At 40.9% G+C, this 22875-nt stretch overlaps 1 protein-coding gene across 2 annotated transcripts in view; it reads left to right on the top strand.

Moving 5' to 3' along the window:
- Positions 1–2939: 2939 nt before the first annotated feature.
- Positions 2940–22875, top strand: part of TUSC3 (tumor suppressor candidate 3) — a 281944-nt gene continuing 262008 nt past the window's right edge. Inside the window, exon 1 of one of the 2 annotated variants that reach the window (XM_084627131.1) lies at positions 2940–3102. In XM_084627131.1, the coding sequence (XP_084483257.1) occupies positions 2989–3102 (114 nt within the window). In that variant the 5' untranslated portion in view covers positions 2940–2988. Of the gene's footprint in view, positions 3103–3426; positions 3446–22875 lie in introns of those variants that run through there. The other variant, XM_084627132.1, reaches the window with a different exon arrangement.

Genomic DNA, 22875 nt, shown 5'->3' with positions numbered 1-22875 from the left:
AAAGTATAATTAAAATCAACTGTTAAAAATACTTTCTTGCCTGTATATCTGCATAATTGTTCTAGGTTTGTCATGTATTCATAGGAGAAAGAGCTTTTGAATGATACCCTAACTCAGCATTTCCTACAGCACTGTGTTATCAAAATTTCCACAACTGCAGGACCTACAGCTGGGAGCCAGGGTGGGGCAGCAGCAAGTCCCTCCTGCCACACAGCTGAAGGTGATAACATTGAAATTATGATTCTGTTGATTTTTATGAATCAAATGGCCCCTCCCTTACCTTTCAATTATTTACTTGCCCAGAGAATCAGGTCTTATTGCATTTTGCTCCCAAACAAAGTGCAATGTCACATCCTGGCATGAAGGGGTGCTTGGGTAGTGAGTTTGCCCCATAACAAGATGGTATGCTGTTGAATTACTGACAAAGTATGCTTTAATATAACATTAAGGGGAAAAACACATCTAAACAAACACCCCGTTAAATATGAATAAAGATAGGAAATTGATTATACATTTTTATAATTACAATTTTGTCCAGCTTTTTCATTCTCCCCTGTGCACACCACAGTGCAATGATAATACTTTCTTGCTAAGACAAACTTTGTTTCATCACTGATCCCTTATTATACTAATCAGAATAGTGAAGTGGTGTGTGCAGTTCAGCAGACTCTCCTAGCTTTTCTTCTAGTTCCCTCCATTGTGTTTCCCCTTCACACTCAAAATATTATTTCCAGTTTCTGGGATATCTGTGCAGCACAACTGGATGCTCCCCTGATACTCTTGAACACTCCCTATTTCACAAAACTCACACCAGCTGCTTGAAGTAATCCCTCTCTACACTACTCCTTGTCTCTCTTTTTCGTAGCTCTGTTTATAATAGACTGAAAGTTGTCCACAAGACTACAAAATCCTGGGATCTCCCTGAGAAGAGGCACTCCTATCTTTTCAATATCATTGCAGAATCAGACACATCGGAGAGCCTAAGTTAGTACCCCTCTCAAATATAGAGAACCACATAGCTAATGTAAAAAAGGGAATTCTTGGTTATACCAGGTGCTTTCCTAGTCATCCCGGATATATGGATTACAGATACAAATATGTTTAATGCTGTCTGTCTAATATAACACAGCATATTCAACATAACAGTAAAATGTTAATTTCTGAACAAAGCAAAATTATTATTTGAGCACAAAACAGGGTTTAATGTACTGCATAATGGTGTAGATGTAAATTCTTTGGTTCCTCAATCACATTTAGCAACATTTTATACAACACTTCATGAAAACATAGGTGCAATTCATTGAAATGGGCTCTGATGCAACACTGACACCCAGACTTAAACCTACCTGAAAAAAAGTTGTTTTTAAAAAAGAAAAAGTAAAGATAGTTAGCAAAATGTTGAGTTGTAAGGAACAATCCCTTACAACTCTCCTTAGGGAGATTTGTGTTAAACTTGGTTTTACTTAATTTGTCCATAAATGATGTGGTTGAAGAAGTAAAAAGAACATAAATTACACTAACAAATAGTACTAAATACTGGATCCATTGTTACTAGTACTGAGTCCTTTGCTTGTAGAAATTGTCAGTCCTCTCAGAGAGGGCAAACTGCCTCTTGCTTTGAAAGGAAGCATTAGAGTGGCCTCTGCTCAAGAAGCTATCCTTGACATATACAGTATGGCCAACTATCATCTAGTAACTCCTCTTACTTATTTTTAGTAAGATTATGGATAAAGTTGTAGTGAGACACTTTCACAGTATCTGGATTCTTTTGATCATCTTGACCCAAGTTGGGTAAAGACATGACTTTGGCTCAAAAACAGCATTTGTTACAGTAGTCAGTTATCTCTTCCATTCTGATATTATAAGATCTAATTATCTTCAGTAATTGTCTTCAATATTGTTGATCATGGGGTGTTGCTGACTTGCCTCTGGAATGGTGAGGCTCCCTGTCAGTGGCTTTGTTCTTTTCTCCGAGAGATCTCAATGGATAGTCATGGGCAATTACTCCTCTTCTTGAAGGACTCTTAAGTGTGGTGTGAACCAGGGTGGCATTGTGTCACCCCGCCTGTTCAATGTGTACATGGGGCCATGAGGAAGGTTAAAAAGGGGAGCGTGGGTAGTATGGCATTTTCTATATGCCCATGACACCAAATTGTATATTTGTCTTGTCTGACTTGTACAACAAAGTCATCCATTGCCTCAGACAATGTAAATGGGCTGTCCATGGATGAGAGAGAGCTGCTTGTACGTTAAACCAGACAAGACTAAGGTGATGAAGATGAGCTGAGAGAATAAGTTGGAGGAGATAGCAGAAATAATATTAGTTCTTTTTACTGTGGGAGTGCATCAGCCATTTAGTCACCAGAGTTTGCAACTTTAGACCCTAGAGCTGTTAGATGACCATATTAAAGTAGTAACCAGGTCGGTTTTTACCCTTTTGGCTTGGTCAGGAGGTTGCCTGAGTGTCAAGTGCAATGCCTGACCTTTGACCGGTGTGACATTAATCATATATTAAGCCACAGGTGCTGGAACTAGGGGTGTTTGGGGTGCTGCCGCAACCCCTGGCTTGAAGTGATTTCCATTATATACAGATTTTACAGTTTGGTTCTATGGTTCTCGGCACTTCCACTGTACAAATTGTTCCAGCACCCCTATATTAAGCTTCATCCTCTGCTGCCTCTGGCTGGAGCTGAGTGTTTGCACAATGAATGGGACTTGAAGGTGCCCAGCATTTGGCAGGATCAGGCCCTAATTCAGTATAACCTTCGGGGCTGGCCTCGAAGAATTATGTGCGACACCCTCAAAAGCGCCGGAGACGTGCCCCAAGCAGGGGAAGAACAAGGGGGAGAAAGAACTACATTTCCCAGTCGCCATTGTGCTGCAGGCCGCTTGTGATTGGCTGGGGTCCGCGTCCAATCAGCGAGGAAGAGGTGGATAACGGTGCGGCAGGTGCTCTCCGAAGGAGGCTGGGCTGCGGGGGGAGGGAACATGGCGCTGGGTACCAGGGCATCGCGGTGGCTGCTGCACCTGCCGGCCGGGAGTTGCCTCCTCCTCCTGCTGCTGCTCTGCGTGCAGCTCGGGGGCGGACAGAAGAAGAAGGAGGTAGAACCGTTCGCTCCTCTCCGGCGAGCTCCGACCCGGGTGGGGAGCAGGCTGGGGATGTCCTGCAGCGCTGCCCCCCCCTCTCCCGCCCCTATGAGCCCCATGACCAGGCGCGGCCCAGCCGGGGAATGGGGGTCGGGGAGGGGACTCGTTCACGTGACTCAGCCGCGCTCTCCCCTCCCGGGCTCTCCCCTCGCGTTGCAGGATGGGCTGTTCCCTCCCCTGGGCTCTGGGGGTTCCCTCTGCCCCGCCACCTTCCTTCCCCCACAGCGCCGGGGTCTCTGCACGCTGCCATTCGTGCCCCATCGCCGCCAGGGTCCGCAGCCCGGAAGCACTTGCGTGGGTGAGCCCCCCGCTCCTTCCCACCTTGCTGGGGGCGCTGACACCAGGGCGTGGATTGCTCCCCCGCCTGCTAGCCATCGCCTGGATGGCTTCCTCTCCCCCCGCTGTAGGGACATGCAAATTGCTGATCCACCACACTCATTCTAGCTGTGGCAATGCCACCTTAAACTTGCATGTTAATATAGTGGCAAAACAGGCCTCTCTCAAAAGACTTAATTACGTGTAAATCGATAGCTGACACATATCCGGATTAATTGCAGTAGAATGTTGGATAATTTTGATTTTACTTTACATTCACAATACTGAAGTTTTATCTTGTTACACCATTTCACCCTGTGTTTGCCTCAAAAGAAGTCCTGTCCATTTGAATTTGGCCCTAAATGTAGTTTTTGAATAAATAATTTAAAGTCAATGGGCATGGTTCTATATGCATTTTTCCCAATTAAAACACCTTTAAAAACAGCAGAGGAGGTCTGGCTTTACACTGTTTGTTTGGGCTATTGCAGGAGACTCTAATGTGAAATTAACTAGGCCTAACTGTATGAACAATGAAATTGAATGGTATATGATTGTTGTTCAACTGAAAGTAATGCCAACAGACAAACATAGAAACAATCACAGTGTGCCTGTGTGTACCCTGAATCTCAGTTCTAAAGATCAAAGAAATACTTGTAAACTTATTAAAGACTTGGAGGGGGGGAGAGGTAGGAGATTAAAAAACAAAATAGTAAAACCAAAATCAATTTAACAATTTAGATTATTCAAATTAAATGCATGTCACATTAGTCATGATATTTGTTTGCTGTCTGTCTTTCAGTTAGGAAAATTTAAAACATTCAGTTTAATTTTTCCTTGTTATCTTGTGGTCAAATTCAGTTTAGGTCTTCTCACTCACTAGTAGAGTGCAAACACTGGAAGAATTTTTTGCGTTAAAGTTTCCATTTAAATTTCAAAACAAACAAACGGTATTCTGCTTTAAGTAATCATGACCTACTGTGACATTTTAGCTTTACTCTTTGAGATTTATGGTTTTAATTATGGAACTCAAAGGGTGCCTTGCTTTTTTTGTTGGTTTGTTTGACTGCTACCAAAAAACGCATGACTTTGTTTTGAAAATCCAGTTTTGTTAACAAATCAGTTGTTTGAATTATTTGCTCAAACAAATGGGAGAAGCCTCAAGAAAAGTTTTTCTCCCTCCTCCTGCTCAAGGGATTACCACAGGATGTTTCTTGAGTGCTAAACATCAATTCCACAAAAAAACAATTTCTCTCTCATCTCTTACTTTCTTACATGGCATATTTGGTAACATTCTGCTTTTTCATGTAATCATATGAGCTCTTTACAGAGCTCTCAATCCTAATGGAAATCGTGTTTTACACTAGTAAGTAGAAAGAAATTTCTCTGATTCTTTATTGTACACATATGAAGCCAGATGCTGTTCTCTTTACACTAGTATAAATCTGGGTTACTTCTATTGTAGACAGTAAGGATACACCTTCTTTACCTTGGTGTAACTGAAACTAAAATCTAGTTCATGGTATATATTTTGAGTAGAAAGGTCCAGAGGAGAATGAGAGGCTAAAGAGAAAAATGAGGGAGGGAGTGAAAGTGGGCATGAGGGAGATGGATGTCACTAGGGCAGGTTGAGGGACTAGAGAATCTGCATCTGATTGGAGAAAATTGTAGGAGAAAAGGAAGCTGATAGTATTTTTGTCAAATCCTGTGCAGGAACTATGGTTAAGGACTATAGACCTAAATTTGAGAATACATGAACTTTAGGCACCCACATCCTTATTCAGGTATTGAAATAAGTAGTATCATTTTCCAAGTGCTTTTTGACTATGTTCTCCTTTGCTTCAGTCATCACTACTCAGTAAGCATACATTTAGTTTTTGAGAGCCATATTGTGCTTCATGCAGGTTACGCCTGCCCAAGGGGTAGTGACTCATTAGCCTCTATAGGGAGGCTATTACTTTAATATTCTGTTGGGGAACATGCTTTTCTATTCACTACATATTCTCTTGTGCTAGAAGCAGGGGGATTGGTCCTTATTGCAATCATTTAAATCTAAGTTATTTGCAGAACTGCTATGGGAATGCAGTAATTTACTTCAACACATCTCTGTTGCAGCCAAGGAACTTCTGATTAAAAGTGGTACGTGAGCTGTGTTCTCGAACTGTGTGTTTATCTTTGGTTGTTTTATATTTTTACTTCAGGACTGGGTGTTCATATTTGGAGCCTACTTCTCTTTGCAGCTGTAGAGCTATTATACAGCTCATGACAGAATCTCTGGGTTTTGTCACTGCTGCTCAACTCTTCTTGCTACTAGACACCATGAACTAGATACGTTGGCATTACTGTTCCCATGATGGTAACTTTTATTATAGTTGAGAATTGCTTACTGTATACTACTTTTACTGTCATGTACGTTAATCTAAATAGCTATATTAGAGCTAGGTGGAAACTGAATTTTTCATTTCAAGGAGAATGTTGTGAATCTGATTTTTCCTTCTGTTCTGAAATGGAACAAAAGCAAGAACTGAAATGAGATTTAAAAAACAAACAAACAAAACCTGTCATTTCTGATCAATCTAAATGTTTTAATCTGATTTTATTTTATACTGTATATTTAAAATATTTAATGAAATTTGACAGAGATAACTGAAATGTTTCCAAAGTCAAGACATTCCATTTTAAGCTTATCAGAATGCTTTTATTTTTCTTTCAATCTTTCTTTCAAAAATCTTTGCTTGAAATAGACAAATTTAGACAAACATTTAGCCCAGGGCTTCTCAAACTGGGGGTTGGGACCCACTGGGGGTCACAAGATTCTTACATGGGGGGGTCGCAGGCTGTCAGTCTCCATCGCAAACCCCACTTTGCCTCCAGCATTTATAATGGTGTTAAATATATAAAAAGTTATTTTAATTCATAAGCGGAGGGAGAGGGGGTTTGCATTCAGAGGCTTTCTATGTGAAAGGGGTCACCAGAACAAAAGTTTGAAAACCACTGATTTAGCCTTTGATGAATAGGCATTTTCCAACTGCCACCAAAAATGATCTTGTGGGTAAAGAACTAGACTGGTACTCAAGAGTTCAGTTTTTGTTTTCAGATCATCCATTGATTTCCTGGATGACAAGTCAGTTAGACTCTCTGTGCCTCCAGTCCTGTTCCTAATCATCTAGTTTCTTTTGTAGACCCTATCTTGTCTGTTTAGAGTATAGACTTTTCAGGGGTGGGATTGTCTCTTAATGTGGTCATATAGTGCCCACCACAATAAGGCCATAATGTATACTAAGGGCTCTCAGCAGTATTATAATACTACCACTTAGTGTGAAGTAGTATTAATGATGATCAAATTCAGACTCTCCATTTGAAAAGCAGTATCTTTGCTTCTAATAAAGACACTTCACTTTTACATAAGAATCACTGCTTAACTATAGAATACCATCATGCAATCTTTTCTTTTTGCATCAATTAGTACGCTAATACTACATCTACACATGGAGCTAGGAGTGTGATTCCCAGCTTGAGTAGAAATACTTGTTTTAGTGCACTAAATATAGTAGTGTATCCGCAGTAGCGTGAGCAGTGGCACAGGCTAGCTGCTCTGAGTACAAACTCGCCCAGACCTAGTGCTTAATTTGTAATGGAAGAGGTGCTGAGGCTCAAGCAATTTTTTTTACTTACATCAATGATGCAGCAAACCCAAAGGTGCTGGGCTATGAACAGCCAAGCATAGAGGTGCTGGGGCTCAGCCCTGGCACAAATTAAGCACTGCTCAGACCTCATAAGTACATATTCAGGGCTGCTGCATGCTGCTGCCTGTGCTACTGAGGCTACACTAATATTTTTAGCGTGCTAGCTTGACTATGCCTGCTCGAGCTGGGAACTGCTCTTCGATCCAAGTGTAGTCATTAGCTCAGATTCAGTCATTGCTCAGATTGTTGTCGCTTTGTCTTCAGAAAAGCATGTGAAACTTCTTCATTTTTCACCATAATGTTACTACCGCTTTTCTGTTGCTGTTGGGCATTACTGACCTTGAAAGATCTCGCCTGTATATCAGTGTAACTGCAAGCTTTGGAAATAGAAGACTTTTCTATGAAAGTTTGGGTCATCAAGTATTGCATTCTTGTTCTGTGAGTGGTGTTTACAATATCATAAGTTGCTGTGTTGGTTTCCTGTAGCTAGACAATATTGGAAGCTCTGGCATTGGCTATTATGTATTTTCTTTACAACTGCAGAGATAATTTGAGTGCTTTGTGGCGTGCATGGTGTGAATTAATGGACTTTGCTTGTGTTTGTCAAGCTTTTCAGTGGAACGCTCTATAGGCTTATATGAAAAATTAAAGGTAAGTACTAGGAGGTAAAAAGAACAAGTAGTCTGAAAATGGTGTATGAAGCATATGAGGGTATACAAGTGTGGTAACTGCATCATCTGTCCCTTCTCTTCTGGTAGCAACCATCTGTGGAAACGGACTACGAACAGCGGAGAGCTAAAGCTGTGGATAAGATGGAAGATAAGTGAGATAGGAAGGAGGGGTATGATGAATATGGAGAACTGTTTACATATTTTTATGGACAGAGTTGCCATTTTAAGTACAGGATATAAATTGCTGTTGAAAATGTGATGGGGGAGGGCTCTATTCAGTGTGTTAGTCCCCTCCACCCAACTTTCTGTTCAGCATTTGAATCTAGCTTTAACATTTGTGGAACTTTTATGATTTGATATGGCTTTATTAACCCAGCAGGTGGGGTGGGGGGGGGAATCCAGTTCTACCAACCCCAGATGCTCAAATGGGTCCCTGAAAAATCAAATGATTGGGTTAAATTATGCGGTTCTATTTATTGATTGCTTGATTTGGCTTTTATTTACCTTTGAACCTTTAGAGTACACTTGAGTTATATTTTCTTGCTTGTCTCCAGATTTTTCTCTTGAGAGCTAGATTTTTTTTTTAAATAAATGGAAACTAAGATTCTCTAATTGCAAAAATCCAGGAGCTGGGGCTTTAAGAAAAACAACAAATATTGTGAGACTTACATACACATACGTGCTCCCTATCTCCTAATTCTCTGTTATAGCTAGTATACATCATGTAGCAGTGCATTGCATTTAAAAAAAAAACACAGGGAATCTGGTCCAAAATACAGCATGTGCATAACACTATTAAAGTCAGTCATTGCAGGTTCAATATCTCTTTCCTCTCACCCCCCATCTCTCCTACCCAACTCACTTAATTGTACTACAGATTACTGTTGTTTACTGTTGGTCTGGGCACCAGTGCAGGAGGCTGAATGAATCGCAGTAAGCCTAAAAAGCTTAAGGCCCCCTTCTTTAAATTGTTTGAGTAAAGCACAAAAGTTTGCAGGATCTGGGTATCTCCTTATACAGAAACCAGATGAGTAATTGTGCTTGCACTTCTACTGAACAAATATTGACTTTGCTCTATTTGTAATCCGGAATGAAAATAATCATGTGAGTCTTAGCTGGGGTCCTTCATCTCCTAGTGCTTCCTCCAGGAAAAATATTTATGGTTCTCTGTGTTGCCTAGCCCCAAAGAAAAATCACTTTAAACCGTGTCCTTTGTTTCATCCCAGTACTTGCAGTTTGAGGGATTGGGTGCAGTAGATAGCTTAAGCGATCTTCTGTCCAGTACAAGAGCAGAGGGGAAAAGGATTTTTGTTTTAAGATGGATATTCCTTTTCTTTCGGAGGGATGGGTGGGAGGGAATCAGTCTCTTGACAGTTGGGAGGGACACGGCGAGGAGAAGGGAAGGACATGACTTCTTACCATTCCATGAATGGAATTGCTGATTCCCCTAATCTAAAGAGAGAGATTTGTATTAGCTATGCAGACATACTGTAGTAATGCAAAGCTCAGTGAAATAGCAGAAGAGTCCTCCCTCCCCCCCCCCACCTACTGATGAAGATAATGCTCAGAAGTGCTTTTGCTTATTGTTGTTCACGTTTAATATTCACTAAACATGCTCTGGTCCTGATACTTTTTTCAGTTCCTTTGTACTGTGGAAGGTACGAATATTGCTATTTGATGAAGCGTCACTGTAGGCTGTTTTCCTAAAGGTTATTTTTGCTTGTCATTGTCCATAGAAAATATTGCCATTCCTAAGGATGTGGTTGATAGTCTGATTTCTAAATTAGCTCATCCTGCATACATTATTTTGCCAGGATACTTTTGGAGTAAGTGGATTAAAGTAATGCTATCCCTGGCTCTGTCCAAAAATCCTTCAAGTTCTACATGTAAGATGCAGTATTTAGTTAAAATAGTAGCAACTGAAGCTTTTGTTTTAAGGCAGGCAGTTAAAATATGGTACTTCTGCAAGGAAGAACCTTCCTGTTGTGTACTTAGTAAGCAGCCCTGAACATAAAATTATAAAAAACATAAAAACTCAGTCCCAGCTGTGGTAGACTAGCAGGCTTATTGGGACAACTCTCGGAACAAGTTTGGTTCAGCACCCTGGGCTCTTGTTCCCCCTTCACTCTGTGAAGAGCGCACTCAGCTTCTCCAGCTCCTGGGTACATACCTTTTCAAGCCTCCTTCCCTCAACTTATGAGTTTTGTTATTTTTACCATCACATCATCCCTTCTCACCCTTTTGCATCTGGAGCTTATAAAAGATCAGCCTAACCTTGCTGCTTTTTGCCTTCTTATTTGAGTACAGGATATGAAGTAAAGAATGCTTAGAGCAGCCTGGCAGCACTCATGTAATTAGATTGCTGAAACTTTGTTTCTTCTCCAGATGTCTCCATTTGGCAGCATTACTGCCATAGACAGATGAACAACTTAATTGATCTTTCCTACCACTCTGCTCTACAACCATTTATGCAGCACTTCCTATGTACATGTATGAAAAATACGGATTGTATCTGCTCCAGTACTAAATGCTATGGATAAATCTTATTTAGATGGATTAAACTGCATAGCCATAGGGAAAAAGTGTATGTTTATTGGATGACTTACTGCTTAGAGGCTTCAGGATTTAATATCATTTGAACAGAACTATTTATTAGTATGAAAGTTGCATTTCATTGGGTAAAGTTACATTTTATTTTGGTAACTAGTTTGACTCTATGCTTTCTGGACCCCTTTACTGAGACCTAAGATAATTTAGGTAGGCATGAGGGGATTAGACTTTTCTTTATGTACAGTTCATTGGTTTTCTGCCTTCTGTAGCCTCTCGTGAATTTAATCTTTGTTTTTTTCATGGTGAAATTTTACAATGATGAGGTGACATGACAAAGTTAAGTATTAAACTACATTTGGACTAACTCTGTGTACAGTGGTCCTCAAAGCAGAATTTGAAGTGGATGAAGTCCTATTTTTGCATGTTATTATCACCATACAGCAAGTCTGCTATACCCAAACAAATACATTAGTACTTCTATCATGCTGAATTAATTAGTTCTTGTATGGAAGAGCTAGAATACTAACTGGCAATACTTTGGTCACATTAAGGAATCCTATAAAGTAGAGATGGAGAAGTCTGACTTCCCTCCCAATGCAGACTGGTTCGGAACATTTATTTTCTCTAGTGTCTTGTGTAGTCTGTTTTATGATTGCTGAAGTGATGAGGCTTCCATCATTCTCAGGTGAGCTCTTCTCCAATCTTTAGAACTTACTAGTGGGACTTTATTTTTCTTGCCCATTAACACCATTTTGGAATACCTTGAAATCTGCTTCCTTTGTTTAAATGGTTGTGGTTCTTAACCTTGCAATTTCCCTAGCCCATCACTTTTCTTAGTCTTTTTCTTCAAATTCTCATACAATGTATTACCGTCTTTGTAGTACAGAGGGGCTGAAAACTGAACCCAGTAATATTTGGTGTGATCTCACTCATGCTACAGAAATGCAATATTACTTCCTTATTTTATGACCTAATACATGTGTATATGCAATTCATAATCATACTAGTTTATTTGATTATATGTTGCTATAAGAGAGTATAGAAGACCCCATCTCTCCTTCACAAATACAGGAAGTCAGGCTCGCATAGGGAGAGGCCATAGAAGCAAGTGTCCCAGGAACAGGAAGTTGAGCTTTATCTTCCACCTTTGTTTCTAATCTCAAAGTTGCTGTTTGTTTAATGTCCCCCCAGTGTTATCTGCAAAACTCCTAAGTTGATAGCAGTGCGGTTTGTTCACTCTTCTAGATTACTAATGAAGGTGTTCAATAAAACTGAATTTAGTGCCAGTCCCTGCACTTAAGGTTTTTTTTTCTTCTCTCTGCAAGTTTTAATAAATGAGTGTTCTGATCCAAGCCAACGTGATTGTATTTACAAAGTGAGATTTTTTTTTTAATGAATATAGCAAAAAATTTCACTGATGGCTGGAGATATTTCATCAACTACTTTCCCTTCTAATAACTTTGTAGGGGAAAAGTGCCCAGTTTATTTGGCCTGATTGTGGCATTCACAATCTTTTCCATGGCTGTTCCTTTGGGATGTATTATTTTTGCAAATCCTGACATATATTGTTGTCTTAAAATTGAATGATCTTTCTAGGGATTGTAATTTGGTTACTATATAATTGCTAGATCACTCTTTAAAAACTTCTAAAAATGTTGGTAACACCTTTGTAGGCTTAGCAGAATTCTATTTTTACTTATGTTTGGACAATATCAATGTTTTATTTTTTTAATAACTTAATTTTTCTGTTTTAAATTTTCAGTTGCAGGAAGTTATACAAGGTTCAGACAATAATTTAATGACAGATGTTGAGATTCAAAAAGTTAAAGCTTCATAACCATAACATCACAAATTGTCAACATCACATGTCAATATACAAAGTAAATAACCTTAAATCAAACTAAGCTATCAAGCAGCATCTTTTTTACTTTACCTATCTATACATTTCAATTATTATGGATTAAAATATTTTTATCTGTTTGTGTATGTTGTGACAAAGCTCTGTCCTTGCCTCCGTGGGTCCCGCGTTTCCTGGTGGATTTTGCTAGTCTCAGAGGCTCACTGTGACCCTCCACGTAACCCTTCTCTCTCTAGAGACAAGGGTCACAGTTTACTGAGCCATTTTCATCATAAGCCAGCGAGGGAGGTGAGGAGAAGTTATCTTTCCTTGCACAATCTCTGTTGTCTCCCAGTCTCAGGGATTAATCAGGGGACAAAGGTGGGGGGCGTGGAGCCCGGGCCCACCCTCTACTCCAGGCTCCAGCCCAGGGACCCTAATAGTATCAGCTATGGTAGTTAACCTTTTAGAAACATGACATGTACAATTCCCTGGGCTACTTCCCCCACAGCAGCCCTCACTTCCTCAAGCTCCACTTCACCCTTACCTCAGGGCCTCCTTCCTTGTGCCTGATATGGTGTGTACTACTCAGCCTCTCTAACAGTGCAACTTCCTCCCACAGCTCCTGACCTGCACACCCACCTGACTAACTGGGAGGCTTTTAACTAGTTTAAGCCAGCTCCTGATTGGCTTCAGGTGTCCCAATCAACCTAGCCTTCTACCTGCCTTCTGGAAAGTTCTTAATTGGCCCCAGGTGTCTTAATTGACCTGGAGCAGCTTCCATTTCACTTAACCTGGTACCAGGGATGTGTTTAGCCTGGAGCTAATATATCCATCTCCCACTACTTTTCCATAGCCATCTGGCCTTGCCCCGTCACAGTATGTACAGAGAAATCAATGTTTGCTGACATTTACCAATTAAAAAAATTAATCCTTCCAAGCCTACTCATTTTTGCTTTTTCGTAGTTTTTATAAAATCCCTTCCCTCTTTTTCATGACTATGCAAAAATAATTGATAGCTGCTCAGTAAATTCATTAGGTAGTTCCCTTAACACTGCATCTCATAAGGTACTGACTTACGTATATAGTCTCTTCAAATATTTTCTTACCTGTTTCCTATCAATAGGAAGGGGCCTAAACCTAAAATTAGGATCTGAATCCAGAGCTGAGCTTTCAAAGAAGAGGCATTTCCTGGTATTTGGCTTGAGCTAATCAATAGGTATCTACTAGTGCCAGGATGTCCTTGTTTCTCTTTTTGTCAGGTCTTTTTTTTTAAAAAGAAAATTGGATCTTTAAGCAGTTGTTCAGTACTTAGCTACTTTGGTCACCATACATCTTCCTTTATAGTTACTAATAGGCCTTCTTTCTCCCTCCTATTGCCTCCCTCCTGCCTAAGACTGCCAAAATATTTGTGGAATCCTTTCTTATTCCTTTTCATCTCTTTGGCTAGTACAAACTCATTGTGGTTCTCCTTTTCTCCCATTATCTCTTCCTTGTAAACTGTAACTAAATCTGAATATACTTCTAGTTCCGGTGCAGATTCATATTTAAACATAAATATTTAAGGAATCTCTGTTATGACTGCTGTTCTGTTTTTTTTTGTTTCTGTGTTTGGGGGTATTTTTTGCATATTTCTGATGAAGGTTTCTTATAAATCTGTAACAGACTATGGAGAAGAAGTTCCCCAAACTCTGGTACAGGAGACGGATGTTCCATCAGTTCACATAATATATATATATATATATATATATATTTAGAAGGTGGTTTATAAATTAGTAAAGTTTGGGAGATGCTGATCGAGAAAATTGGTTGCTTCAAGGGAGATTACATGCCATACAGTGTTGGAGGAAGCTGTGGGGAGGAAGAAGAGACAATGGCTAAACTACATTGAGGAGGTGGATGTTGTGATGTACGAATTGTGAGTCTTCAGAAAATTGCTCAAAGGCCATTTACCCTCAAATTAAGTGCTTGAATATGTGCAGTGACATCTTCTTTTTATTGAAATAGACAGTGTATACTCCTGTCTATGCATCCTAAAAGATCTAGAACTTAGCATAATATTCTGTTAACAGCTCTAGTTGCAGAGTGTTGTGATTAGTATAAGCCTTATATCTGTGGATCTGGCTACAAAAAACAGCATCCTCTAAGATTCTCCACATTCTAATGCAACATTTGGTCTGGTGATTTAAATGTGGATTCCGACTGCTTCTTCCCTGGACAAGAGGAACTTTTGAAGAACAGCTTGACAGCCACTTGGTAAAACAGAACATGGACTTGGGGGAAGATGAGGGCATTTTCCCCAAAACTGGATATGTCACAGAGGCAATGCATGGGGGGAGTGCTCAGATTTCTCCCTTAGCCCTGCTTCCTCCCTATGGAGTAATGTTGTGCGGAGGAGGGCAGTCTGTGTCTGCTGGTCAGTTTGCCCATGTGGGCTGTGTAAGGGGAGGGCAGGGAGCAGCTTCTGTTGGCTCACTGCACAGACTATGTGGGTAAACTGACCAGCAGACACACAGCATCTGGTGTTGCTGCTTGCCCACCTCCCCATCAGACCCCTTGGGAGGCATGACGGAAGCTTGGTGCAGGGAGCCAGTCAGGTGTTCCCTGCTAGCTTTTTGGTTTCCCCCTCATGGTTTGTGTAAGGGGAGGGTAGGAAAGCAGGGACCCAGCAGAGCCAGGTGGCAGAGCTGCTTTCCAAGAGTCTGTGCTTTGTACAGCCCAGGTGAGTGAGTGATTTAGTCCTGGGGGAATTGGAATTAGAATTCTGGTTCAGCTGCTGGGGGGGAGAAGAATAGGACTTCCTCTTCCCCTGGAGCAGCTGGGGGTCGGGTCAGACCCAGACCCAGGAACCTCCCTGGCTGCAGGAAGCTCTGTACCCCTTCCCCACTTCCTGCCCCCATCACTCCTCAGCCTCCGGTGGGAGTGTCACTTCATGGGCAACTTCCCCCCCCCCCCCCCGTCCACCCAACCTCCTTGCATTTGGAGCCCATTCCACACCCAGAACCTCTTCCACTGAGCCCTGTGCATTCAGACTTCCCTCAGCAAGCCCCCACCCCGCACTTGAATCCCTACTCTGCCGAGCCTCACCCCCTGCATCCAGAGCCCCATCCTCCCACATATGGATTCACCTGCTTCACCTCACGACCCCATCCCTTTGCCCTCCCAAATATAGAAGTCAGACTACACCTATGAACATGGAGTAGCACTGGTGACTACTTTGAAGAATCAATTTGTTCCTGAGAGGTGAAATAAGTAAAGGGGGATAGAGAAAACTATTAAAAAAATGGACTTTGGGGATGAAGACATAAGGATTTTTCAGGGACCCTCATTTAGACTAGTTTTCATTGGTTAGGCAAAATGAGGGTATTCCCTTGCAAACTGCACCCCAGAATCTCACACATAGCTATCTAATCTATCTATAAAATTGTTTTCTTTGTACTCCCAGCAATCAGATTTCAGGAGAATTTGGGGAAGGCATTAATTGGATAATATGACATTAACTGCAATGTTTTACTTTTTCCACGTTTGTCACAATAGTTAGAACTTTAATTAGAGGCAGATCTGTTGTACCTTTCTGACTTTATTTCCAAAAGATGCTAAAAAGGATTTTCAGCCCCTATTTATACTGCCATTGAACCTTCAGAAAGCTTTCTTGTTATCTATGTATCAAGTCGTAGGGCATTGTGAAAAATCAGTGCAAAGCAGATTGATTTTCTTGGTGATGGATGACTAATGTTGATAAGATAGCTTCTTATCTGCAAACAACCATGTGTCTTAAAGAGAACTTCTGTTACTGGCATATAAACGTGTATAAACTCCATTATAAACAACTTTCTACTGCACCTCCCCTCTTCCATGCTCATTAGGGACCAGATTTTGCCACCCTCGTGCTGAATAGTAGCTTATTCCATGAGTAGTTTCACTGAAGTCCATTTTGGAGTAAGAGTTGTAGAATCTGGCCCTACAAAAATCCACACAGGACTCCTGGTCTTTCTGCAAGGTGCTGATTTGAGTTTGGGGGCAAAGACTAAAGGAGTTTTGCAATGGGTTGACTTGTGACCTTGATTGTGCAGGTAAATTAACAAAGCAGAGTGCCATTAAAAAGGGGCAAAACCAACATAACAGGAAATGAATAGCTTTAAAAATGTTTTTATATTGCATTACTCTAATTGCATTAAATATAGACTCATTTAGCAGCATTACCAACTTCAAAATATTTGTGCTAGATCAAGGCATTCATTTAGAATTAAACTTTTTTTAAGGGATATCATTTTGAAAGAACTATACAGTAGTAACCTTTTCTTTAAGAAATGTAAAATTATCTTGCTCTATTTTTCTACTGGATTTAAATCTTCAGATTTAGGAGGGAAAACGATTACATTTTGAGGTGGAATTTTCAGAAGCATCTAAGTGATTTAGGGGCATAAATACTATTGAATGTTAATGAAACTTGTGCTTCTGAGTCACTTAGAGGCTTTTCAGAATTCCACCTAAAGGTCATCAGATAACTTTTCCTTACTTAGGATGCACTGGAAAGAAAATGGAGTACTCCAGACATCAGTGCTAAGACTGGTGTGGCTTAACTTTGAGATCACTTTCATGTCTGTAAGTGGTATCTTCATCAGATGTACCTAGATTGTATGTTGTTGAGATATATGTATAACTCCATCCAAAGAGCTGTGTCCATATTAATTGTTTCTGTTCCTTCTTTCTTTCTTTCTCTTGAAGAACAGAGGACACTTCTCTAAATATTTCCATTTTCAATTGGTAGTAGTTCATCCACCAAACAATCTTCAGTCTTGCATTGTAACCTTTTCCCAACCCTCATTAGGGATCCTTTTCATGAGAACTTGATAGAATTAGAAGTTTGTTCAATATTAGTTGGGTGCCATAGTGGAACTCCTTAAGAGTTTTGAGGGAAGGGATTTTATTTCATTGTATTTATTTTCTGATCCCAAAGAGAGAGAGGCCTGTGAACCATTCCAGACCTTCAACAGCTCATCAATTTAATCAGAAACTTCAAATTCCATATGATTACTCTAGTCTCAACCATATCCTCATCCACCTAAGGCTGGTTTGGTTCAACTTACAGAATGCGTATTTTCACATCTTAGTGAGGTCTTCACATTGAAAATAACTGTGGCTTATTGTGGGAGGAAATAATGACTAGTCTTTCCATTTGGACTGTCTGTGGCACCTTGAGGATACATAAAAGTACCTAGGTGTTGTAAAGCTCAGTGAAAAGACAGTGCTCACATGCTGTCTTTTGTAGGAGGCCTGATTCTACAAGTATGGCCAGAGCCCTGCAGGGGACAAGGTGGGAGAATGCCTACTTTGAAAATGAAGCTGGAGCTTTAGCTTGCACAAGGGCTCTGAGCAGCTCATTAGTTGTGCGGTAGCATAAGATCTTAGGCAGCTTTGCACAAGCCTATTGGTGGAAACTTTGCCACCTGCAGAGTTATGTGGCAGCTGAGCTGTGGCTTTGGGGATGTCGAGGCACCTAAGTATCTCTGTGAATCTAGTTCGAAGTGTTTTTCACATTGAGATGTTAGAGTATCCGTGACTATCCTTATTTGGACAATTCACAGAAATGAAGCAACCTCAAAAGGTGATCTTGTCCAACCCCATGTTCTGAGGCCATTCTTGACAGGTGTTTGTGGAATCCCTATCATTGGAGGTTTCTAAGAACAGATTAGACAATCTCCCTTGGAAGCCTATAAGAGAACTTAACTACCTTTATGTTTAGAAAGCTTTTCCTAATATCTAACCTAAATCACCCATGCTGCAAACTAAGCTAATTCACTTCTTATTCTGCCCTTGGTGGATGAGGAGAACAATTGATCACGGTCCTTGTATTAAGGGCTCTTATAAAATGAAGACTGTTGTGAGTCCCTCCAAGCCTCCTCTTTCTCCCTCCCCCCCTCCGCCCAGTCATCTTTTTCTCAAGACTAAATACGATCAGTTCTTTCATGCTCTTGTTTGTTAGGTTTTCTAAAGCTTTTATAATGTTTGTTGCTTTCTTCTGGGACACCCTCTAATTTGTTCACATCTTTCTTAAAGTGTGCTGTTCAAAACTGGACACAGTATTCCAGTTAAGGCCTCACCAATGCCAAGTAGAGAGGAACAGTTAGCCCCATGTCTTACATAGGATATTCCTGTTAGAATCATAGAAGATTAGGGTTGGAAGAGACCTCAGGAGGATATCTAGTCCAACCCCCTGCTCACAGGACCAAACCCAACTAAATCATCCCAGCCAGGGCTTTGTCAAGCCAGACCATAATTTATATTAATACATGCCAGAATTAATTTTCTTTTTTGCAGTGTGTCCTCGCAGTAAGATTTAGCAAAAGCTGTGTCACAAGCATGTATGCTGTTCCAAACATTGAAGTTCAAGAAAAACTGGAAGAAATCACAGCTCCATCCAAGTTAATACCGGTTTTATTGGGGCAGTTCTGGATTCTATAGTTAAGAATTTTGAAATACCTTTTTATGGAAGTACTACAGGAAAACAAGTGTTGAACAGTAATTGTCTTCTTCAAACTGATGGTCCTTAAGGCTTTGACAACCAATCAGTATTCTTGTATGCAGAACTAAAATTGGGACTTCTGTAACACTGGATACCAATATGCTGTATAACAAATATAGACAGCACATTTATGAAATCAGCACTGCCTAAATTTTTCTTCCTGTTTTTCAAAGGAGTTGTATTAAACCCTTAAGCTCATTGCAAGAATGACAATTCATGGTCAATGGAATGTCTAAAATATCTCCATATAGACTTCCCAGGGTTCAGAGTGATACTTTACGCTCTCAAGTCCTTTTTCTCCCATCTACAGGACAGAATGGTTAAAGTAGTTTACTGTCAATATGACCATGATATTTCACATGAACAAGAAGGGGAACACATTACAGCCAGCTGTACAAAGTGGTGGTGGCTTTGTGGGAATGATGTATAGTACAACAAATTTATCCTGTAATTCTCCACCTTTGTGGGCAAGTACAATACTGGATGACCGTCTGACCCAAGATCTGTAGGAGTGGTCACTCAAGAACTATGCAGCAAATAGCATCTCCCTGTGTAGATATCTGGAGATGGAGTTGTGTCTTGCTGCAAATAGCTCTAACTATCAGGTTTTGCTCCAGAGTAGAACACAGCCAGTCCATCTCTGATGTGTGTTCTAATCTGGGATGTAGGTCTCCTATGCATTCCATCTAGTTCCTCTAATCCAGGGATTTCTCAAGAAAATCAAACAAAAAAAGCTAAGTATAATTCAGTTACCCCAGTTTGGGTGAGACAAGATTGGCAATCAGATCTACTATAGCCATAGGTTTCTTTATGTCTCCTTGCAATACTGAACTGACAGACTCAGCAGGGAAGTCAGATTTGTTCTCTGGAATCATAGAATGATAGAATATCAAGGTTGGAAGGGACCTCAGGAGGTCATCTAGTCCAACCCACTGCTCAAAGCAGGACCAATCCCCAACTAAATCATCCCAGCCAGGGCTTTGTCAAGCCTGACCTTAAAAATATCTAAGGAAGGAGATTCCACCACCTCTCTAGGTAACGCATCCCAGTGTTTCACCACCCTCCTAGTGAAAAAGTTTTTCCTAATATCCAACCTAAATCTCCCCCACTGCAACTTGAGACCATTACTCCTTGTTCTGTCATCAGCTACCACTGAGAACAGTCTAGATCCATCATCTTTGGAACCCCCTTTCAGGTTGTTGAAAGCAGCTATTAAATCCCCCCTCATTCTTCTCTTCTGCAGACTAAACAATCCCAGTTCCCTCAGCCTCTCCTCATAAGTCATGTGTTCCAGTCCCCTAATCATTTTTGTTGCCTTTCGCTGGACTCTCTCCAATTTTTCCACATCCTTCTTGTAGTGTGGGGCCCAAAACTGGACACAGTACTCCAGATGAGGCCTCACCAGTGTCGAATAGAGGGGAACGATCACGTCCCTCGATCTGCTGACAATGCCCCTACCTATACATCCCAAAATGCCATTGGCCTTCTTGGCAACAAGGGCACACTGTTGACTCATATCCAGCTTCTCGTCCATTGTAACCCCTAGGTCCTTTTCTGCAGAACTGCTGCCTAGCCATTCGGTCCCTAGTCTGTAGCGGTGCATGGGATTCTTCCGTCCTAAGTGCAGGACTCTGCACTTGTTCTTGTTGAACCTCATCAGATTTCTTTTGGCCCAGTCCTCTAATTTGTCTGGGTCCCTCTGTAGCCTATCCCTACCCTCTAGCGTATCTACCACTCCTCCCAGTTTAGTGCCATGTGCAAACTTGCTGAGGGTGCAATCCACACCATCCTCCAGATCATTAATGAAGATATTGAACAAAACCGGCCCGAGGACCGACCCTTGGGGCACTCCACTTGATACCGGCTGCCAACTAGACATGGAGCCATTGATCACTACCCATTGAGCCTGACAATGTAGCCAGCTTTCTATCCACCTTATAGTCCATTCATCCATCCCATACTTCTTTAACTTGCTGGCAAGAGTACTGTGGGAGACCGTATCAAAAGCTTTTCTAAAGTCAACATATATCACGCCCACTGCTTCCCTCATATCAACAGAGCCAGTTATCTCATTAAAGAAGGCAATTAGGTTGGTCAGGCATGACTTGCCCTTGGTGAATCCATGTTGACTCTTCCTGATCACCTTCCTCTCCTCCAAGTGCTTCAAAATTGTTTCCTTGAGGACCTGCTCCATGATTTTTCCAGGGACTGAGGTGAGGCTGATTGGCCTGTAGTTCCCTGGATCCTCCTCCTTCCCTTTTTTAAAGATGGGCACTATATTAGCCTTTTTCCAGTCGTCCGGGACTTCCCCCGGTCACCATGAGTTTTCAAAGATAATGGCCAGTGGCTCTGCAATCACATCCGCCAACTCCTTTAGCACTCTCGGATGCAGCGCATCTGGCCCCATGGACTTGTGCTTGTCCAGCTTTTCTAAATAGTCCCGAACCACTTCTTTCTCCACAGAGGGCTGGTCACCTCCTCCCCATGCTGTGCTGCCAGTGCAGTAGTCTGGGAGCTGACCTTGTTAGTGAAGACAGAGGCAAAAAAAGCAGTGAGTACATTAGCTTTTTCCACATCCTCTGTCACTAGGTTGCCTCCCTCATTCAGTAAGGGGCCCACACTTTCCTTGACTTTCTTCTTGTTGCTAACATACCTGAAGAAACCCTTCTTGTTGTTTTTAACATCTCTTGCTAGCTGCAGCTCCAGGTGTGATTTGGCCTTCCTGATTTCACTCCTGCATCCCCGAGCAATAATTGTATACTCTTCCCTGGTCACTTGTCCAATCTTCCACTTCTTGTGGACCCAAACTCTCTCCATTTGACAGGATGGGCCATGGTATTTTGATAGATCTTGAACTGTCCTGGTCAGGAGATGGTTAAACTTTGAAGCAATCAACTCACCTACTCTAAGATCACAAGTGGGAAAAGTTTTTTTTTTCTTTTTTTTTTTTTCTCTCTGTGGGCAACTAGCAATACCTGGACACAGCTTCAGCTTCTGTTCAGTCCATATTGGAGTACTTAATGTGAAATCCTTGGAACTCTTCGCATTATTATCAGTAAAAAGGCTTCTATTGGCCATCTTGGTTTAACAGATTAGTTGAGCATAAGACTATGTTGTTACAAGATATGCTCTGTTTTAGACTCCTAAGAAGTCCTCCTTTTTTCACCTCTCTCAAGGTTGGAACCACTCCTGGGTTGCAGCTCCCCTGTCTTCCCACCAGGTAATCAATGATATTTGACACCTGCATGGACCTTTCAAGAAAACCTCTTTCCTGGAGCCTCTGACCAACAGCTGATTGAATTGACTCAAATGTTTTATTATAACAAATGTATTGATTGTTCACTCAAAGGTACACACAAACAGAGAAAAGGAACAAAACAACAAAAACCTTAGCCTCTTTTCTTTTTCTCCCCCCGCCCCCAAGTTTTTGCTCAGTTCCATTCACTCCAGACTCACTACTTTTGGGCTTGGAGAGAATGCAATAGCACAGTCTGTGTTTGTTTGTCTCAGTTTCACTGCTCCCAGATGCTTCCTGCTTCCTCTTCCTCTCACCCTCTTTCTTCTCTAGGCATGAGATTTCAACAGTTCAGTGTTGCTTTGATCCTAAGTTCTTGCTTTAAGAAAACAATGTTTAACCTGACTGGTGTCTTATGGATCCTGGTTGTCTCTTTGGAGGTATCTCTTTGTCATTGTTGCATTTCCTGTTTTGTTCTCCCTAATATCTTCCTTTCAGTTAACTCCATGTAGTTAGAATATTACCAAGCATGTAAACTGAAATACATATATAATCAATATCTCCCTTATTTTCCACACCAAGATTTTTCAAGTGGTTGATGTTCACCTATACTTAGGCTTAAGAGGGTTAGATTTTTATTCATAAATGTCAATAAACATTGATTTCACTGTACACACACAAAGTGGTGGCAAAAATAATTTCATCAATATTAAAAAAAAAAAAACCTACAGAAAGGTAAAGTAAGAAATTCTTGATTTTTAAGACTTTGTTTATATTTTGAAATGATGTTGAATCTCAGCATCTGTTATTACATTACTTAACACCCCCCAGTTTTCTGAACACCCAGCGTCCCACAACTGTGAAAGTTTAAATTGATAAAACTAAAAAAACCCAACCCACTTTAGCATATA

This window comes from Lepidochelys olivacea, assembly GCF_965140295.1.
Source record: "Lepidochelys olivacea isolate rLepOli2 genome assembly, chromosome: 4".
NCBI lineage: Eukaryota > Metazoa > Chordata > Testudines > Cheloniidae > Lepidochelys > Lepidochelys olivacea.
This window is presented reverse-complemented; position numbering and strand designations above follow the sequence as displayed.